This window comes from Mchenga conophoros, linkage group LG4 (assembly GCF_057382185.1).
Source record: "Mchenga conophoros isolate Kocher_MC1m ecotype Shallow Benthic linkage group LG4, M_conophoros_male_GT1.1, whole genome shotgun sequence".
NCBI lineage: Eukaryota > Metazoa > Chordata > Actinopteri > Cichliformes > Cichlidae > Mchenga > Mchenga conophoros.
This window is the reverse complement of record NC_140529.1, coordinates 1,937,965-1,958,899: the sequence shown is the minus strand read 5'-3', so window position 1 is coordinate 1,958,899 and position 20,935 is coordinate 1,937,965. Positions and strand designations below refer to the sequence as shown.

Here is a 20,935-nt window from a genome sequence, read left to right as displayed (position 1 = left end):
GATATTTGAGGTTTACACAGCTACATTCCCGCCTGAAAATATGTTAAACGTTTATTTTGTGACCCAGAAAGAATAATAAGATCCATCCATCCATCCATCTTCATCCGCTTTGTCCGGGGCCGGGTCGCGGGGGCAGCAGCCTAAGCAAAGAGGCCCAGACCTCCCTCTCCCCAGCCACCTCCTCCAGCTTGTCCGGGGGAATACCAAGGCGTTCCCAGGCCAGCCGAGAGATATAATCTCTCCAGTGTGTCCTGGGTCTGCTCCGGGGCCTCCTCCCGGTGGGACATGCCTGGAACACCTCACCCAGGAGGCGCCCAGGGGGCATCCTTGTCAGATGCCCGAACCACCTCAGCTGGCTCCTTTCGATGTGGAGCAGCAGCTGCTCTACTCTGAGCCCCTCCCGGATGGCCGAACTTCTCACCCTATCTCTAAGGGAGAGGCCAGCCACCCTTCGGAGGAAGCTCATTTCTGCCACTTGTATCCGCGATCTCGTTCTTTCGGTCACTACCCACAGCTCGTGGCCATAGGTGAGGGTAGGGACGTAGATCGACCGGTAAATTGAGAGCTTCGCTTTTACACTCAGCTCCCTCTTCACCACGACGGACCGGTGCAGCGTCCACATTACTGCAGCTGCAGCCCCAATCCGTCTGTCGATCTCCGGCTCCCTTCTCCCATCACTCGCGAACAAGACCCCGAGATACTTGAACTCCTCCACTTGGGGCAGGAACTCATCCCCGACCCGGAGTGGGCACTCCACCCTTTTCCGGCTGAGAACCATGGCCTCAGATTTGGAGGTGCTGATCCTCATTCCCGCTGCTTCACACTCGGCTGCGAACCGTTCCAGTGCGAGCTGGAGGCCCTCACCCGATGAAGCCAACAGAACCACATCATCTGCAAAAATCAGAGATGAGATTCTGAGGCCACCAAAGCGAAAGCCCTCCGCCACTTGGCTGCGCCTAGAAATCCTGTCCATAAAAATTATGAACAGAACCGGAGACAAAGGGCAGCCCTGGCGGAGCCCATCACCCACCGGGAACGAGTCCGACTTATTGCCGGCAATGCGAACCAAGCTCTTGCAATGGTTGTATAGTGATCGAATGGCCCGTAGCAATGGGCCAGACACCCCATATTCCCGCAACACCTCCCACAGGACACCCCGAGGGACACGGTCGAATGCCTTCTCCAAGTCCACAAAACACATGTAGACTGGTTGGGCAAACTCCCATGCACCCTCAAGTACCTGGAGAGGATAAAGAGCTGGTCCAGTGTTCCACGACCAGGACGAAAACCGCATTGTTCCTCCTGTATCCGAGGTTCGACTAACGGACGAACTCTCCTTTCCAGCACCCTGGCATAGACTTTCCCAGGGAGGCTGAGGAGTGTGATCCCCCTGTAGTTGGAACACACCCTCCGGTCCCCTTTCTTAAAGATGGGGACCACCACCCCGGTCTGCCAGTCCACAGGTACTGCCCCTGATCTCCACGCAACATTGCAGAGGCGTGTCAACCAGGACAGCCCTACAACGTCCAGAGCCTTCAGGAACTCGGGGCGGACCTCATCAACACCAGGGGCTCTGCCACCAAGGAGTTGTTTAACTGCCTCAGTGACCTCGCCCCCGGAAATTGGCGGGTCATTCCCCTCATCCCCAGACTCTGCTTCCTCCTCGGAAGACGTGTCAGTGGGATTAAGGAGGTCCTCGAAGTATTCCTTCCACCGCCTGACAATTTTCTCAGTCGACATCAGCAGCGCTCCGCCAGCACTATACACAGTGCAGGTAGAGCACCGCTTTCCCCTCCTGAGACGTCTGACGGTTTGCCAGAATCTCTTCGAGGCAGTCCGAAAGTCTTTTTCCATGGCCTCTCCGAACTCCTCCCACACCCGAGTTTTTGCTTCAGCCACTGCCCGAGCCGCATTCCGCTTGGCCTGTCGATACCTGTCGGCTGCCTCCGGAGTCCCACAGGCTAACCAAGCCCGATAGGACTCCTTCTTCAGCCTAGTGGCTCCCTTCACCTCTGGTGTCCACCATTTGGTTCGGGGATTACCACCACGGCAGGCACCAACCACCTTGCGGCCGCAGCTCAATGCAGCAGCTTTGGCAATGGAGACGCTGAACATGGTCCATTCGGACTCAATGTCCCCAGTCTCCCTCGGAATGCTGTTGAAGCTCTGCCGGAGGTGTGCGTTGAAGATCTCGCGGACTGGGGCCTCTGCTAGACGTTCCCAGCACACCCTCACTACGCGTTTAGGTGCACCAGGTCTGTCCAGCGTCCTCCCCCGCCACCTGATCCAACTCACCACCAGGTGGTGATCAGTTGACAGCTCAGCCCCTCTCTTTACCCGAGTGTCCAGAACATATGGTCGCAGGTCTGCTGATACGATTACAAAATCGATCATCGACCTACGGCCTAGAGCATCCTGGTGCCACGTGCACTTATGGACACTGTTATGTTCGAACATGGTGTTCGTTATGGCCAAACTGTGATTAGCACAGAAGTCCAATAACAGAGCACCGCTCGGGTTCAGATCAGGGAGGCCGTTCCTCCCAATCACGCCCCTCCAGGTCTCGCTGTCGTTACCCACGTGAGCATTGAAGTCTCCCAGCAGGACAACAGAGTCTCCAGGTGGAGCACCCTCCAGCACCCCCCCCCCCCCCCCCCCCAGGGACTCTAAGAAGGCTGGGTACTCTGAACTGCCACTCGGCGCATAAGCGCAGATGACAGTCAGGACCCGTTCCCCGACCCTAAGGCGCAGGGAACAAACCCTCTCGTCCACCGGGAAAAACCCCAACGTACCGGCAGCAAGCCGAGGGGATATTAGGATACCCACCCCAGCCCGCCGCCTCTCACCAAGGGCAACTCCAGACTGAGACAGAGTCCAGCCCCTCTCCAGGAGACTGGTTCCAGAGCCCAAGCCATGTGTAGAGGTGAGCCCGACTATATCTAGCCGGTACCTCTCAACCTCACGCACTAACTCAGGCTCCTTCCCCACCAGAGAGGTGACATTCCATGTCCCTATTGCCAGTCTTGGCAGCCGGGGGTCAGTCCGCCAGGGCCTCCGCTCCTGGCCGCCACCCGGCACACAATGCACCCGACCCCTATAATAAGAGTAATATTAAAACTAACTAGCTGCCGCCATTGTTGGAAACTGGAATTGCCTGAGCCGCGCTATGAATTCTGGGATAGGTTGGGCCACGAAGTATACACCGGACCCCTCTTTCAAATCTGGGGACATGAAGGGCGCATTTGTCGGAGTCTTCAAATTTGGACAGTCTTCGTCGTGTCGCTGTAACGTAATCGGCCTACTAATGCGGGCACAGGAGGATGCAGTTCCTGAATTTGGACACAGCTACGATACCGGACACAGCTGCTTCTTCTTCGGGGTTTAACGCCAGCTGGCATCCTTGTACATGCAGTGCTGCCATCTTCTGTTTGTCCGTTATTACACTCTTAAATCCTACTACTTATTTCTGCGTCTTTTGGGATCTTGCAAAGCTTCAAACGATGCGTCGACTGTTAAATCAGTCGTCGACGATTTTGATAGTTGACGTAATCATGACTAGTCAACATTCACACGTATTCACATTCCAATCGATGCAACATGGGGTCAGTATCATGCCTCGACTCCTGAGCTACAGCTACCCCGCAGCCCAGAAGGTAAAACTGTTACCTGCTAAAAAAAAACAAAAACCTGAAGCCGTGAACAAACTCACCTTAGCCAAAAACACCTGCAGGCTGTAAAAGTAAAGCTGAGCTTCATTCATGTAACAGGAATCGTTGAGGAAATTTAGAGCATTAAATAAAAGAAGTCAACTGATAGTTATCTTTTGAGAGTTTTATTTTTGCAAGAAGGAATTCAGTCACACACGTGTGCACAACCAAACAGTTTGCCATGTTTTGTTTTGTTTTTGTTTGTTTTTTAAAGCAATGTAGGGATGGACACAGGAGACAGGTCGAACCAAGCACACATAAGAATGACAACAATAACAAAACACATCAGAGGACTGATGTGTCATCAGTGACAACGATGTCATCAGTGTCATCAGTGACAACGATGAGGCCGCCTACAGGGAGGAGGTGGATCGTCTGGCTGAGTGGTGCGACACAAACAACCTGCTGCTTAACACCGAGAAGACCAAGGAGCTCATCGTGGACTACAGGAGGAATGCTGACCCACATCCACCCATCCACATTAAGGGGACGGCTGTGGAGCGTGTGAGCAGCTTCAAGTTCCTGGGAGTCCACATCTCCGAGGATCTCACCTGGACGACCAACTGCTCCAAGCTGGTCAAGAAGGCTCACCAGCGCCTCTTCTTCTTGAGGACTCTGAGGAAGAACCACCTGTCCTAAGACATCCTGGTGAACTTCTATCGCTGCACCATCGAGAGCATCCTGACCAACTGTATAACAGTCTGGTACGGGAACTGCTCTGCCTCGGACCGGAAGGCGTTGCAGAGGGTCGTGAAAACTGCCCAGCGCATCGCCGGAGCACCACTTCCTGCCATAAAAGACATCTACAGGAAGCGGTGTCTGAAAAGAGCTGGGAAAATCATCAAAGACCCCAGTCACCCATCACATGGACTCTTCACCCTCCTGCCCTCTGGGAGGCGCTACAGGAGCCTCCGGACTAAGACCTCCAGGTACCGGAACAGCTTCTTCCCCACAGCTGTCAGACTCCTGAACTCTGCCTCCTGACATCTGACCCACATTAAACTCATGGACTGAACATACACACACCCACAATGGACAACTGTACCCTCAAACACACAATAATAACATGGACTGAACCACCACTCACAACCACCAGCACTTTATATAGCCTCTGTAGAATTATCCACACCCTCACTTATCTTAACTGCACTGCTGTATAGCTCTGTGTAAATAATCATTCTGTACATACGATAATTTTTAATCCTACAACTGTTTACAACTTGCATAGTTCCCATTTCTGTATAGCTGTATATCTCAGATTTTGTAAAGTTATTTATTTCATATTCTGTATAGTTTTTCATATTTATATCCTGTTCATAGCCTGTACATAGCTTGTACTCACTACAGCCTGTACATACTTATAGTTATAGAATATTCACAACATACTTCATACCGTGTACATTATAACATACCATAATAGACCCATTTCTGTAATATACTCACATATCTATTAGGGGTGCAACGATATTCGTATCGATATTGAACCGTTCGATACAGTGCTTTCGGTTCGGTACGCATATGTATCGAACAATACAACATTTGTAATTTATTTTATCAACTTTCCTTCTGACGATGCTGTCTGTGTTGAGCGCTCAGTGAATCTCCGTTCGACTACTCCGCCTAGGCTGCACTGTCGAGCGCAGATCCACTGAGCGCTCAACACAGACAGCATAGTCAGAAGGAAGAGCGCAGCGCACCTCCCCCACCCTCATTCAGATCTGGCGTTTGGAATTATTTTGGTTTTCATGTGACGTATGACCCTGAAGGTAAGCGAGTCATGGACTAAAGTAAAACAGTATGTTGGATGTGCCATGCAATGCTCAATTACATGGGTGGGAACTAGTGTGTTAGCGCAGTTAGCTCGTTAACGTGTTGGCCGTCTAGCCCCATTCACGGGGCGATCGGCGGTAGCTCGTTAACGGAGATTTGCCGTGTTGTGGTGTTAAGGTCATTTCAACGAGATTAACCTGAAAGCACTAGTGGGAACACAACGAATATGACTGCACATTTACTCCGACATCATCCTAGTGCAAAGACAAAAACAACAAGCATGCTACTAACTTTAGCCGAGTCATTTAGACAGCCGTTAGCACAGGATTCTCCTTATGCTGCTGAGAATATAGCCCAGAAGAAGCGGATAGTATAGCTTTTATTTTGGAAAGAGACATTTCTCTGTAATAAACTCTCTTTTCCAAAGATGAGTGATTCCTCAATCAGATACAGGGCTTGCAATATCGCTAGCCTGACGTCCTGGGGCTAGCGATTTTTTTCAGTCGGGCTACCAAAATCTATCTCTTCCCTGCCCGTCGGGCTATTGTAGGAAAAATATATGTCAATGCTTTTGCATTCTTTCAGAAATGTAGCTGGGTAATTATGTCATTGGCATCGGTGAGCCACTGTCAATATGTGACATATTGAAGTCGCGTTTGAATTTGCGCTTGTTTTTTTGCTTTCACTTTGCAATCGTGCGAACTGTGTATAGAGAGCGACAGCACTGATCTGTGAGTGATGATAATTTGTGCACCAATTCCTCTGACATCATCTTATTAATCGTTAGCTTACTATGCAAACATGACAAGTGAAATCTCCCGCAGCAAGCTAAATGATGAGCTAAATAACCAGGGCTGCACATAAGTGGTCCGCAGGTGTGCATTCGCTGTCAAAATAAAAAACACGCACAAGGGTTAGGGTTAAATTTAAAAACTGTATTTTTGAGTTAAAATATATATTTATAATTTTAATAAATGACAAATTAAAAAGGCATGAACATTTTTTTTGTATCGAAAAAATATCGAACCGTGACACCAAAGTATCGAACCGAACCGAACCGTGAATTTTGTGTATCGTTGCACCCCTAATATCTATATTATTGCTAATATATATTGTAATATATCTATATCACTAAAGCACTTCTGGGTGGATGCAAACTGCATTTCGTTGCCCTGTACCTGTGCATGTGCAATGACAATAAAGTTGAATTCTATTCTATTCTATGTCAGACAAGCCTGTCACTCATGTCATCTCTGGTGTGGATGTGGCTCATGCACGTGTATTCTCAGGGACCTGTGGTACACCAGCACCTGAGCAGCATAAGTGCACACTCAAAGGTATCAGGTGCTGTGTAGGGAACAGCTGGTGCTGATGGGATTCTCCTGCAGGAGCTGCCATGGATCCAGTTGGCCCTCTCACCAATTCTGACCGTGGTATTCATGATGAGTAGCCCTTAGGAGGGTCGCTGCCAGTGCTTCCTCCTGAGCAGTTTAGCCCCAATCACCGGGTTTTACATCACACATATGGTGGGAGACGACGGCATCTCTGACCATCAGGGAAACTCAGAAGCGTTGATTTCAGTGAAGTCCATCATGACATGGCCAAAGGGTTTTCAGGTTGTGTTTCCTGGGTTAGTAACACAAATCATGCAAGAACAACAACACTTATCTTCATGGGTAGATGATCCTATAGCCAGCATTCCTCCTTCTGATGGATGGTGCAGCGCAACAGTAGAAGCACATTTCCAACCATGACGCAAGTTGTTTGTTGGTAAGTGGTTTTGGTGTGCAGTTTAGCTTCAGTGTGTTTGGGAGACACAACTGTAGCCATAGCTGAAATCTGACGCCTCAGGAAATCTAAATGTAGAACAGAATTAAACTCACGGCTTATTGCTGAGCTTGTGTGTAAACTAAGGAGGAACTAGAGCGTAAGGAACTGATCAAACACACAACACTGAGGGATCGCAACAAGTGATGGAATAAAACAGGCTTAAATACACACCAGGGTCCACAGGTGAGCAGAGCTAAGACGCAAATCTGAACATATCTCCAACTCACCATTAGAAACATTACTTCTGTTTAGAAGGGTGAGCAAACACACTCTTAAATGTACATGGAGATATTTATGGACTTTATCAGGAGTATGAACTTCTCTGATGAGGACGTGGCCAAAAACGAGGCAGCTGATGAAGATGCTGCTGGAGAAATGAGGAAGAAAATATTAACCTGGATATGACGTGTAATTGATTTTGCTGTGTGTGTTATGATCACAACTATCAGTTTCTGTTAATTGTTCTTTTTGATCAATGAAAAGATGATTAACATATAATTATTTAAAAAATGCAAACCCTACACACAGATGTTTCAGGCTTTATTTGGAAAATATATCATGAGAGCGATACAGCACTGAATAGGCAGGACCCTGCTTTGTACTCAGATTAAAAAAATGACCTAAACAGAAGAAAGGTAAAAAATAGATTCAATCAACATCCAAAACACTTTAAATAAAAAGGATACAGTGATTAAAGTATTCAAGTCAGGCTGCGATGGGTGTAGAGACAATGTGAGCCTGCACAACGAAGGGAGAGGCGCTTCAACGAACGTCTGTCTCCAATCAAATCTGTCAGTCACAGCTTTGCATACATACACTGTGCACTTTGCATTTCATCAACCGTGACACTGGCCAAAAACAAACAAACAAAAAACACTGTAAACCTTCACTTCTGCTGTATCACCACTGGCCTCATGTGTAATTCTACAGTACATCAATAGGATCATAACATGATAATATAAGGACAACACGTTTACACAAAGTACAATTAGGGATGTGAAGTGGTGCTGATTCTCATCATAACTTAATCCCACAATCTGCAGCTTTTCCATCATTCAAGGCTCCAGATGCACAGACCAGCTGGTGCTTCAGTTCAGCCAACCTATCAGGGAACACTGCTGCTGTATTTGCAGTGTTGCTATGGATAACATCATGTGAGAAAGCAGTCGATTAAAAATAAGTTAAATGAATGTGCATAAAACCATCAGAGAGGAGCCGGGCGTTGTGTTGAGACTGCAGAACTGCATTTCTGGAAATCGTCCTTCATACAGACACATCAGTGATGTTTAAAGCCACGAGGAGCAAGTTCCAACTTTCTGAAGTGACCCTATCATGTGGGCATCAAGAATGGGTCCAAAAACCTGTGCTCAGCAGGAATGATCATGAGAACAGTTTGTGTGAACATGGGAAAGTTAACAACGCAGCTCCTTTCCCGAGACAGGCACATCAAGCCAACGTTAGCAGAAACGAATGCCCCCGTTATCCTCGCTGTGTCACGCACCAATTATGACATCACGTGTCACGTGACAGAATCTTTGCGGCACTTTGGCCAGCCGTGCACCTCTTGCTTTTTGTAACTTTGTGCACTGCGCCTGCTGCAGCTGGGATCGGGTCGCTTTGAACCGCCATTTGAATCATATTCCAGTACAGAAGCTGAGATGTTGGATCAGGTAGAAAAAAAACAAGTGTGGAAAAAAACTTTGCAATAAAACACTCGATGAAGTCTTGGCTTCTGGTTTTGAAATACAACTGACTGTGAGACAAGGCTGTGGCGGCGAGTGAAGCGACCACTGCGGCGGATGTACTGGCCCTTAATACAGAGCTCAAGTAAGAAGGAGAACGTTTGGTCTGGTTTCAAACACTTCTAAGCTTTGGAACAACCACTGGTCATGTGGCTTGGAAAAAATTTTAAGTAGTAATTATTAAATGTAAGCTAATCTAGTGAGGTTTCGAAACACAGACAAAACCAATGATATGAGCTGTGTCCCAATTCCTAGGCTGCATCCTTCAAAGGACCCGTCCTTTGCAGTCTACGTGGGCCGGGTCCTCCAAAGACCGAGAAGGCCGTAAGTGCGAGGCTGTGAAATTGGACGGTCTAGCCTTTAGTTTTACGTCGCCGCGGTCTCGGTGGAGTTTAATAAACTCGGCCATCTGCTCCTTGCTATCTAAAATATGACAGGACACTGGAGTAAACTCTCGACTGTCTCACACTTTGACGTTTGACATTTATTCAGCTGTGTGACAACTACAAATTTAATCTCAGCCAAACCGATTTACTCAGGAACAAATAAAACACAAAGCCAAACAATAACATTTTAAGTTATCTAAGCGACATATATATCATGTTTAACCTGAGTAGTCGTTTTTGAAAACAATGTGCCGGGAGTCCGGTGTTCTCACCGGCTCTAGTGACCCTTGACCTCCCGGTCAGCTATCGAGCTGGTGGGTAACAGACATCTCTGAAAACGTCGGAGCGCTTTTGCAAATATGTGGTGTCTTGATAAACCGAACTGATATTTGAAGTTTAAAAGGCTGCTTTCTCGCCTGAAAATATGCTCAAAGTTTATTTTGTGACCCAAAAAGAATAATAAGAGTAATATTAAAACTTAGTAGCGGCTGCCATTGTTGAAAACTGGAATTGGCTGGGCTATGAATTCTGGGATAGGTTGGGGCATGAAGGACACGCCCTTCAAATCCGGGGAAATGAAGGACCCGTTTCCGGCTGCATTTGGACATATTCAGCCTTCAAATGCGGCCTCCGAAGGATGCGACATAGGTTTTGGGACACAGCTACAAAGATGTACCCAGGCTGGTTTTACCAAATGGAACCTGTAGTTTTTACTATATTCACAAAGTGATCAACATGAAGGTTTCTTGAAGTGTTAAGAGTCGATGCGCTCTCTTTTCATGAAACGTTGCTGGATGGTTGCATTGCTAAAGCTCACAGAACAGAGGCTAAACCCGGAGTTACATCATGATAGCAGTTCTCTATACAAGTCACACATTGCAAAAGAAAGGTTTTACCCTAAACAGACAGAAAAGTGTGGACATGTGCTCACGGATGTTTCATTGGTCTCATGTAAGATTGTTTTCTTCACTGGAAGAAGTGAATTTCAAGTTTGCTGAAAAGTGGAAATGCGACACCTGAGATTTTCCAGCCGTCACTGGTGTTTGTGGCAATGACGCCTCCTGCAGTACATCTGCACTTGTTTGGTTGACACTTCTGTCCATTGTGATGCCACGCTGTGGTTGGGCTCAAATAACGCAGCTGTCCTGATCCTCACCCTGTCCAACTGGACTGTCTTCTGGGGCCAAGTCCACCTCCAAAAAGTCGGCTTGGTCACTATTCTGAGATATTTTCACCTCTTCTGCATTCTCTTGGACTCTGCTCCCTCTTTGGCACGTTCTAGACTTGGCAGGGCCAACCAGAGCCAGACAGATGGCACTAAGACCTGTGCCTGCTGCACAGGAGTAGAAAGCAGCACCATAGTTGTCAGTGATGTCCACCAGCATACCTGGGGAAAAATTAGACAGCTGTTAAGACTTTATACACAGAGATGTGTTAAATCAAACCGAAGAAGTAGGCGCTCATACCTCCCAGCGGTGGTCCAGCAAGTGCAGCAAAGCTCTGAATGAAAACATACACTCCCACAGATGACGGCATCTTCTCGATGCCCACGACATCTTCTTCAGCCAGCATGGGAATGTGCGTGGAGCCCACAGTGCCCATGATGAAGCCAAAGAAGCCGGAGCAGATTGCCAAACCCCAGAACTCCCACACGATAGTGAAGGCCACCAGAACCAAGCTCATCAGAACCACACACCCCAACAACACCAAGGTCTTTCTGAATCGGACTTTGTTTAGCACCACTCCGATGAGCAAGCGGCCGAAGATGTCAGCCACAGCCATCACAGACAGCATATAGGAGGCCATGGTGGATTCCACACCCCTGCTTTTGCTCAGTTCAATGATGTAGAGCTGTGGCGCAAAGAAGCCAAGAGTGGCGAATAGACCGAAAAGGGAGTAACAGATGAAGCCAGGGTCTTTAAGGACTGAGAAGTCCAGAAGTTTGGAACCTGTGGAACTTACAGGGCCCCTATCTAGCTCTGCCAGTTCCCCCTTGTCCTCACTGACTTGAGCAGAAGGAATGGACAGTGATATGTCCTCACCGTCTTTGTCCGGCACTTTGTCCTTCCACTCCATCAGAGCTTTGGTTTCTCCTTCTGCATTTCTCAGGTCTACATTTGAGGCAGACAGGGAGGTGACACCAGAGTCCTGTGAACCTTGGGAGATGTCCGAACTGATGGAGGTTCTGGTTTGTTCATTTTCCAGCTCGTAAACAGCCTGCATCTCTTTCACGGAGAGCGTCTCGTCATCATGTTTCTTTAAAGGTTCTTCCTCGATGACGATTGGACGAAGGAGAACCCCACAGCCAATCACAGATGCTTGAATTATACCTAGAATCACTAGACAGAAGCGCCAGCCAATATGCTCCTTCAGTGTAGTGAAAGCTGTGGAAAAATGGGAGGTACGAGGAGAAGAACAATCAGAATATAGGTCACAAGCCATTTCTGATGTAAAGGCTCTTTTATCACTTACCTGGGGCAAATACAAACATAGCAACAGATTCTCCTGAAGAAGCCATCGAGGTGACGAGCGCTCGCCGTCCAGAAAAGTACTGGGCTAGGATGGTGATAGTGGGGAGGAAGCTGAGGCAGTAGCCAAGGCCTGTAAAGAAAGGAGAAGAGAAAAAGGGGACATGACAGCCACTGGTCCGCATGGTAGAACACTGCTAGGGGGGTGGGTCAAAGATTCAGGGTGTCAGGCCACTCCTTTGTCAAAGATGGTAGGCTGCTTGTGATGACTCGGGTTTGCTACAGCTGCTGCTGAAAGACAAAAGGCATGTAAAGACAAAAAAAAAGAGAGACGGGGGAGAGAGAAGGAGTTGCCAAGTTAGCTGGAGTCCACTTCACAGGCCGACATGGTCATTAGGGTGGGAGAGCTAGCAGTGCTTTCTGTCCAAGAAAAAAGCAAGTTAATGTGCCTTGATGACATTTCACTCCACCAACTGGTTCGTCATTCAATCTGTCACTTTGGTTAAGTCAATTTACTGCTCTGTCTTCAGCTGCTTCAGTTTTATTACACCTGATCCCAAAGTACAATTTGTGTTTTGGGAACTATTTTACTTTCCTGTTCTGCTCTGTTCTGTCAGTCCTGGACAGCTAAGACATCAGAGTAGACCTGACTGGATGGTGTTTGGGAGAGGCCGTTCACCTCTCACTCATTGCACAGTTGTGGAAGAAATACATTGTAGCAGATTTTGTTGCTCACACTGCTAGGAGTCCCTTTAGATCAAGTCAAAGAATTCACAGGGTGTTAAATAAGACAAACACATCTGCAAAAGTAAAGCTCAGTAAACGGCACACTGTGGTGACAAAAACAGACACAGAGGTGTGGAAAAGCTTGTGTCTTTTTAGTACCTGCTACAATCCCAGTGGTAATGTACATCTCAGTGACGGAGCTGGTAAAGGCAGAGGTGATAGTTCCCAGGCTAATAAGGAAGCCTCCCGTCATGACCACAGGTCGATAGCCAAAGCGGTTGCTCAGCATTGTCGACAGCGGAGCTGAGGATGAAAATCACAACAGCAATGTATTGTTATGTATTGTGATACGCATCATAGGCAAAGTCTAATACCAGGAGGGGGCCAAGAATTGATCCTTCCTGATATGGAGTCCATACAGGGCTGGACTGGGACAAAAAATCAGCCCGGGCATTTTGACTAATGACCGGCCCACCATGGTATTATAGGAAAAGCCATAAAGCCTTTATAATAAACTTAAACCTACACCATCCTCCTTATTCTGGTATTCTAAACAGTAGTTAGCAAAAATATAAAACAACCTAATTTAGAATTACATATACCTGGATTGTGGTGAAATGGAAATGGAAAGAGTTTATATTAATCTTTGCTCGTAGTGCCCCATAGAAAGCTTTCCAAAGAGCTCTGGGCCTTTCTCAGAAATTATATCTACTGAAAGTCTGTTACTGAGAAAGACATGTTGGACCAATACATGAGCTCTGGCAACACTTTGCTAGACCCGCCCCTGGCCTGCACAGTTACCAGCTGTCAGCTACTTAGAAAAGGATCCTGGTGTTATTTGTCTCTCAGAAACAGTTCATAACTTTAACTCATCCATGTCACCTAAAAGGTAAACCTGTTTCTTCATCACAGCTCTGATGATCCAGTAAGGACATCTCCTGGTTTCATCTTCATGTTTCCCTCTCACCACATATCCAAACTGACATCATGACCAGCAGCTTTACAGCTGTGGCTCCAGCAAACATCAGCTGATACTAGAAATTAATATTAAATAAATTCTAACAACAGCTGATCAAGCTTAAACGTGCTGCTGTTGTTTAGCGCGACATCCGCTGGTTTCCTCTTTCTGGCACAAAGTGAGCGATAAACAAACGAGAGAGACGATCAGCTGATCATTGATCAGTTTCATGATTGAATTAGCAACTTTCTAGCTGAAGTAGTACGGGACAAATCGCGTTCCTTTTCACCTCAACTTTAGTTCGACCTCCTCGGCTGTAATTGGTCCAGCCCAGAGTTGATCATGACCAACTGGCCAATCCACCACCGTTCATTTATACCGTAAAAAATGAGAAAAAGAAATAAAACCCCATCAGCCCATAAAAACGACAAATCAAGAGCGGCCCATCGGGCAAATGTATGCCCGATGGCCAGTCCAGCCCTGAGTCCATATCTCCATCATCTATAATCTGAACAACACAAGGGCCATTTTTCCGATCTATCTAGATATTATTTGTATAATAGTATTAAAGCATTCGTTAGTTCTGCAACTGGCTGGCCAGGGTGTGCCCTGCCTCTTGCCCTGTGTTTGCTGGGACACGCTTTGTAAAGGTTTAAGAAACAGGAAGGTTAGGAAATGGGCCCTGACACTACCTCCTGGCTTTGTCTTACATTCAATTTGTCTGCATGCACAAAGTCTCTTAAAAACTTAAAGAGTGCAGGAGAAGAGACTGACCAGAGAAGGCGAAAACGAAGACACAGATGGAAATGACCCACGACACACGGCTGTTGCTCTCCCCAAACTCTTCCATCAGATCCTGGAGGAAGACACCCAGGCTCTTGATGACCCCATAGGTGCAGACCTCCACTAGGAAAAAAGCCAGAGCCACAACCCAGCCCCAACCACCATCGGGGACCTCTGGGTAAATGTTTGGACCCAGACAACTTTGGACATTGGGTATCTTCATTGCTAAACCAAGTCACCTGCAGGAAGAGATGGAAAAAACAGTTATAATTGGAGGTCAAAGGTGAATTTGCTGATTTTGGGCCATTTGGCAGCAGCAGGACTTCAGCAGAAGCAGAGATGTTTTAAATAAAAACAGCCCTTTGCTGCTGCTGAGCACCAAGTCGGGCACATTTAACAGAAATAGCACTGGTTAATAAAGAAGAACCAATACTTTGACCGTAAAGTAACTAGTCCATTTAACATAAGCCCACTCCATATACCTCAGTGAAACCACTTCCTTTGTCAGATGTACTACACAAAGAGAATAAGAGATAACAAATTTAATTACCCGCTTGATTTCACTGGAATAAAGAAATTTAAATATTAAACTACAATTTTGTAAAAATGCTGAATCTCTGCTTTTGCATTGTTTAGAAGACAAACTAAGGTGGTCACTTATTTTTAAATTGGCTCTTTACTGTAAAAGCCAGGGTAAGACTCGAGTGGGTTGAGTTTAGAACAGCCTGTGCGATGCATGTCTTTCATGTTGACACACTCTTATTCCATTCTTTGCACACTTAAAAATCAAACCAGGAGTGTTTTCAGGCAGCATTTTGTCTGCACAAGGTCTTTTACCCTGAAAGTTAACTCCCTCATCTGCTTTGTGCAACTCTGATGCACATCTAACAAACTCACACTGAAATCACAAGTTAAAAAGTTAAAATAAACATTTTTAACTAATAAAACTGATTTTTAATGTCACAAATTTAATACACCATTTTCTTATACAACTACAGATGTTTTGGTTCACGGGTATTAAAAATATAGTTATCTCTAATTAACTGCCAATTTAACAATGTTTGGTCTATTTAACAGTGTGAATATATTAAGTCCTAGCATGAAAACTGCAACTCAAGTCTACACTACTCGATGCAGAAACTATCTGCATTTATTCTTTAACCTGAAAATCTTCAAGCAACAAACTTTGATTTAAAGTAAAGTCAACTTTTCCTTAAAAACACGAAGCTTTCCAGGTTTGAGAACAACTACACCTGTAATACCATTAACAATGTAACAAACAAACGAATGTGTCAGTCATGAAATTAACCCTTAGATGAGCCTGAAAATCCACCTTTCCCAAAACTGATGTAAAGATATTATTTATTAATATTCTTTCCCACAGCCTGAAATATACATAGCTAAAATGAATTATGATTCTTTATATTTGAACCCTTTCCAGTATATCTACGTAACACCACTGGTTTTTATGGAGAACAAAACTAAAAAGTTTTCTTCAATGATCGGTAGCAACATTGATTTTCAGGCATTATTATTTTTTCTGTAACGTCAGATTTAAAAGGAAAAAAGTCTCACTTGATGTCCTAAAAACAGAAATGGCAGCTTAGAAAATCATTCTGGTTCAACACTACTATGCTTAAGTACAACACTGAGGTGCATACACATCACAGATCTGCTGGAAACTGACAACAATGTAACATATTGTTTGTTTAAATAGTTTAACCTGTTACTGTGTTGGAGCAACTGTAACCCACATCATTTCCTTAGGGATTAATAAAGTATTGTGATGATATGGTAGTACTGTGGGAGCATGTGATCAGAATTTCTCACCATCTTTGAATCATTAATAAAATAATCAGAACACCGAGAATGACAGGATGGTTCCGACCTTAAACAAGTATTAGTGTACAGATTATTAGACACACACTAAATATGGACAGTAGAATAATGAAAGCTGCCTCTGCCAACTTTAAAAGTAAAATGCTACACAGTATGAAAAAGATACGGCCTAAATACTGACGCGGTATCCGTGAGGGCTGCCTGTGTTCGACATATCCGCAGTGCAGAGGAAGGATGATGTCAATATATCGCGTCCGTGGGCTTTCTTACCCACTAAAACACAGCGCAGAAGTTATTTCTTGACTCCTGCTGCTATTAACTGTGAAAGGTTTCTAATAATGTCGCTTCATTCGAGTCTTGAAGTGATTTCTGTGCGCCTTTGATAGAATAATAAATACGTCAGTAAAGTATAGTTCAGATAATAAACCTTAGAAAATGTTAACATTAGGCGCTACCGCTGTACCGCACCTCTCAGCACCCGAGGCTCGACAGCATCCTACCGCCGGACGGACCAACGTAGGTCGGACTTACCTCCAGAGCAGTGAGGGAGGACAGCCGTGTGATGGAGCAAAGTTCTCCTATCTCATGATCATTATAGTGGATCTGTGCGGTTCGGGGCTGTCTGGACGAACACTGGGCGGAACCTGTCTCAGACTGTAATATCTACGTATTGCAAACAATATGTGAAGAATGAAAGTGGTCCGGCTTAGACACAAAGGCGTCCAGGCTCAGGGAGCTGCACTTTTTGTCTTCAGCGGATGATTTCCTGCCTGCTTTGGCAGCTCTTTACCGGCTCAAGCCGGTATTCAAACGCGGGCGCGCAGGTCTGGACTTCGTGAACGCGCAAGGTTCCTCGTGCAACATAACTGACGACACAGAACGTCGCGTAGTGCCTGCAGACCGGCGCCGCGCCCGGTAGCGTGAGAAACAACGCTGCAGACTGAGCTAATTGTTCCTAGGGGATGAGGTGCGTTGGAGGGTACGTTTGAGATTCACAGCCATAAATAAATCACCACGAAACACGAGCCCACGGTCAGTGTTTATCGGTTTAACACTCCACATCTAGCAAGTCATCAACAGCGCTGCACATGAAGGGCTTTTAAATGGCGCGTACTCTCACATAAAGCTTCCCTCGTGTGACACACACGCTTTTTATCGCACATCCCTGCGAATCATGGCGCGCGCTACAAGCCCACGAAGCGCGCGGCTGCCACAAACAGGTTTATTCCAGTTGGGAGGAGTTTTGTACCAGTCGGGCTGGAGGTCCGTGTGTGTGTGTGTTGGTTTTCCGAATAAGACAGTCGTGTTATAATGTATATGGTCAACAAACTGAGGCAAATAGAAGAAATACGAGCATCAGAGGACCGAAAGGCTTCTTCCCACACGTGTTTGTTTCTTCACCATTAACTCAGCACCACGAGCTTAGAACATTTATAGATTACTACAATAACTACAAACCTGTTCGACTCTTAATCAGTAGAAGGGACGCAGCTTTCTAGTTCAGCAGATATTTGATAAATAGTCCTCATTTAGTTAGTAATGCATAAATGTTGCACGCCTCTGACCGACCCACAAACTGTGTGGTTGGTACTGGTGGAAGCATAAAAGACAAAGAGAACATCCTGATATTTTTAATCATTCGGTTTTTTCCACTACTCAAGTAAAACTTGAATAATGAAAAAGTAAAACTGCTGTGAAAAAACTGCCAAGCAGTTCCAAGATACACTAGATATTTTTAGTTATGATTTAACCACTCACATTTCAGGATGGTTGATGAGTATCAGCATTATTTTTGCCGGTTTTTTGTTATAAATAATGAACAACTCACCTTTCTTTTAGCTGTGACAAATCCTTTGACTTATTTGAAAGAGGTGCCCTGACCTGAAATACTTTTATGTGTGATACAGAGGTGTGGAAAGACAAGGTCCAGCCCTAAAATCTGATAGGACACCCCAGACAAAGCCAACCCTGCTCCAAGAAAAATAGATTCCCACAGAAGGATTTGAAGGAAACGTGTTGTCACCCAAAACTCTGTTACCACAAAGAGGACATTTGGAAAGAAGCAGATAATATTTGTCTTCACTGATAATGTATGTTACAGTGATAATGTTACAAATAATCATCTTTACTGGGGAAAAAACTGAAAAAAAAAAAATTAAAAAATGGGGAAATGACAGCTAAAGAAACCAACAACATGCGCTTACAAAACTAAATAGAACAAATATCATTAGGAAATGTTTTTGTCTATGTCAGTTTGGTTGAATTTGTCAAAACAGCCTACCTGATGAGGCCTTGGTTGAGTATCTAGATGTCTACATGAGCAGGAGTTAACTGCCTTTTGTTTTACCTCATATTGTTGTGTTGTCCTTATTAAACATTTATCGAGGGCCACTACCGCTCACCATCAACAAAGCACCAAACAGAACGTTGGTGGCTTGATTGATCATTGATTTTCAGTAAATTCAGTTCTATTCCTAACACAGTTGCTTAAAGGCGCTTTATACTGTAAGGTAAAGCCCTGACAATAATACAGAAATGTCCTAGGACAATATACTGAAACCCAAAATGCACCTACTGTAGTGTGATAGTGACAGAAAGTGCTCAAAGGCACAGTGTATTTAGTCTGTTTTTCTCCAAAACACCGTCGTTGCCTTATTTCCTCTCTTGATTTCCACATCACTTACTGGCTCCTGAGTTTCTTTGTCCCTCCACTGTAAAATTTGTCCCTCATGAATACCCCGCCACAATAAAAGGATCTTCATGGAAGCAGTTCATTGCAAGATGACAATGTTCCATACATGAAGCACAAGCACTCAATGGATATTTTGATCAGGAGCCATGTGAATGAAATGATATGGACTTCAGTCACTTACAGGTTAGACAACTACTATCATTAAAACAGCAAACATGGGGATATCTTTTAGAAGAATGGTGGTCAAACTCAAGACCTGGGAAACTGATGCCAGGACATACTGAAGCTGCTCTTATGGCATTTTTTCCCCACACTCCTTACACTGAACATTGATTTTGCGGTCTATCACCTGTGGTGTGCAATGTGTAGTTTGTCACTACTGTAATTCTAATGTCACGTTGGAATTACTTTTCATGTCTATGCAGCAGTCCTGTGTGTGGTGTTCACTGTAGGTCTGTTAAAACGTCTAATTAGCTTAATAAACCAGACAAATGTTAAATATCCTTCCAGGTATACAGAACTAGCTCTGCCTCCTTTGGTATTTTTCTACATTTATGTCTTTTTCTTTCTTCCACATGAACTGTCAAGACCAAACAGGGAATAATCTTTAATTCAAAACTGAGGATCATCTATACTGAAAACAACTGAAAGCTCTTAGTGCCCTCTGTATTTGTGACGTTATATTCAGAAAGGATTGTGCTGGTGTGCGTTTCACTTCCAAACGGGGCAATCACGTAACATAAGCCTGAAGTCCAACGTGATTATGTTTCTGATTAGAGAAGTTGCATAACTGTTCATGCGTCACTGATGTCAGTGATTAGAGATCATTTTATATTAGTATATTTCAAAGTGTGACTTTTTTAAAGATTCAAGTCAACTTGATTCATCCTGAGAAAATGTAAATTGGGTTGTACAGTTTCTACACACTGGGTCTAAAACATCAGCTAAAACCAAAATGAAGCAGCTTAGAAAGAAGGCAACTGGACTTTAAGTTCATGTCAACAAGCTTGAAGAAGTCCAGTCGCCTGGACATTACTTGGACTTGCCCACTGGTAACGGGTAGTTCGAATGGTTATCCTAAAGCTAGAGTTGCTTAAGGTTGAATAACTTCAAGGCTGTACTGAGAAAATATGTAGACTTGCTGTAGAACAATCCACACGGATGGACTGGTCTGGCACAGCTGGCGAGGGCCGATGGGGCAATACAACTCTTTTTTTTTTCAATATAATTGCACGGGCTGTGGGCCAGGTTGACTGGACGCTGCAGCACTGGCAGCAGTCCTTATTTTCATTACTGACACTCAAACACAACCAGCCCTTCCCCTACCTTCACTGTGTGCTCATGCAGTTTACTGTCGAAGAAGTGGTTGATAAAGATGGATAAACAACGAAAAGCTGACTAGACGCTAGACAGACATGCAGCAAAATGTGTCAAATTAACCAACACGTTAGCTGTCGGCTGCTGCACCAGCACCAAGTAGTAAAATTAGGAGCATTATTCCTTCTAAAGCATCTTTTTTAAAGAGAAAATAATGTGATTATTTTACTTCCTGTTTTTTGAACTGGACCGTCTGCACTGTGTATGACTGATCACAGTGTGCTGTACAAAAAATGCAGAGGCTGATTTATTTTTTTGTCCCAGTCCAGACCTTTGCGTACAGAAATGTGAACAGGACAGTACACCTCTAATGTTATCAGGACATGATAAAAAAAATCCAGATATTAAAATTCAGACAAAACTAGAACATGGATAACCACCAAGTGCTAAGAAACAATACTATACTCAAAGGATGAAACACTAAATAAATCATGAACCCACAAAACTCAGAACACTCGGTAATCAATCCAGAAACTATAACATTGTCACGGCCTGGAGGTTCAGCTGGTCGCTGATCAGCTGTTTCTCTCTCTCTCTCTGGTTCGCTCGCTCTCTCTCTTGCCAGGGCAGAACTCATTATGGGTTCGCGCCCTCGGAGGAGGAAACACCTGTGCCTCATCAGTGTGGATGGCATTTAAGCCAGGAAGCAACGGCTGT

General features: G+C 45.1%; 1 protein-coding gene across 4 annotated transcripts; it reads right to left on the bottom strand.

The window, feature by feature from the left end:
• Nucleotides 1–7,831: 7,831 nt before the first annotated feature.
• On the bottom strand, nt 7,832–18,102 carry slc16a6b (solute carrier family 16 member 6b). 4 transcript variants are annotated; one of them, XM_085269878.1, is made up of 6 exons: nt 18,038–18,102; nt 14,362–14,609; nt 12,789–12,932; nt 11,908–12,036; nt 10,902–11,819; nt 7,832–10,822 (listed from the first exon to the last, which is right to left on the bottom strand). In XM_085269878.1, exons 2-6 carry the CDS (start codon nt 14,591–14,593, stop codon nt 10,563–10,565), a joined length of 1,683 nt encoding a protein of 560 aa, XP_085126004.1. In that variant the 5' UTR covers nt 14,594–14,609; nt 18,038–18,102; the 3' UTR covers nt 7,832–10,562. The 4 variants fall into 4 exon arrangements, with proteins under 4 accessions (XP_085126004.1, XP_085126003.1, XP_085126006.1 ...); XM_085269877.1 differs by lacking the exon at nt 18,038–18,102 and adding an exon at nt 16,741–17,007; XM_085269880.1 differs by lacking the exons at nt 14,362–14,609; nt 18,038–18,102 and having other exon boundaries at nt 11,908–12,194; nt 12,789–12,926.
• Between the last annotated feature and the right edge of the window lie 2,833 nt (nt 18,103–20,935).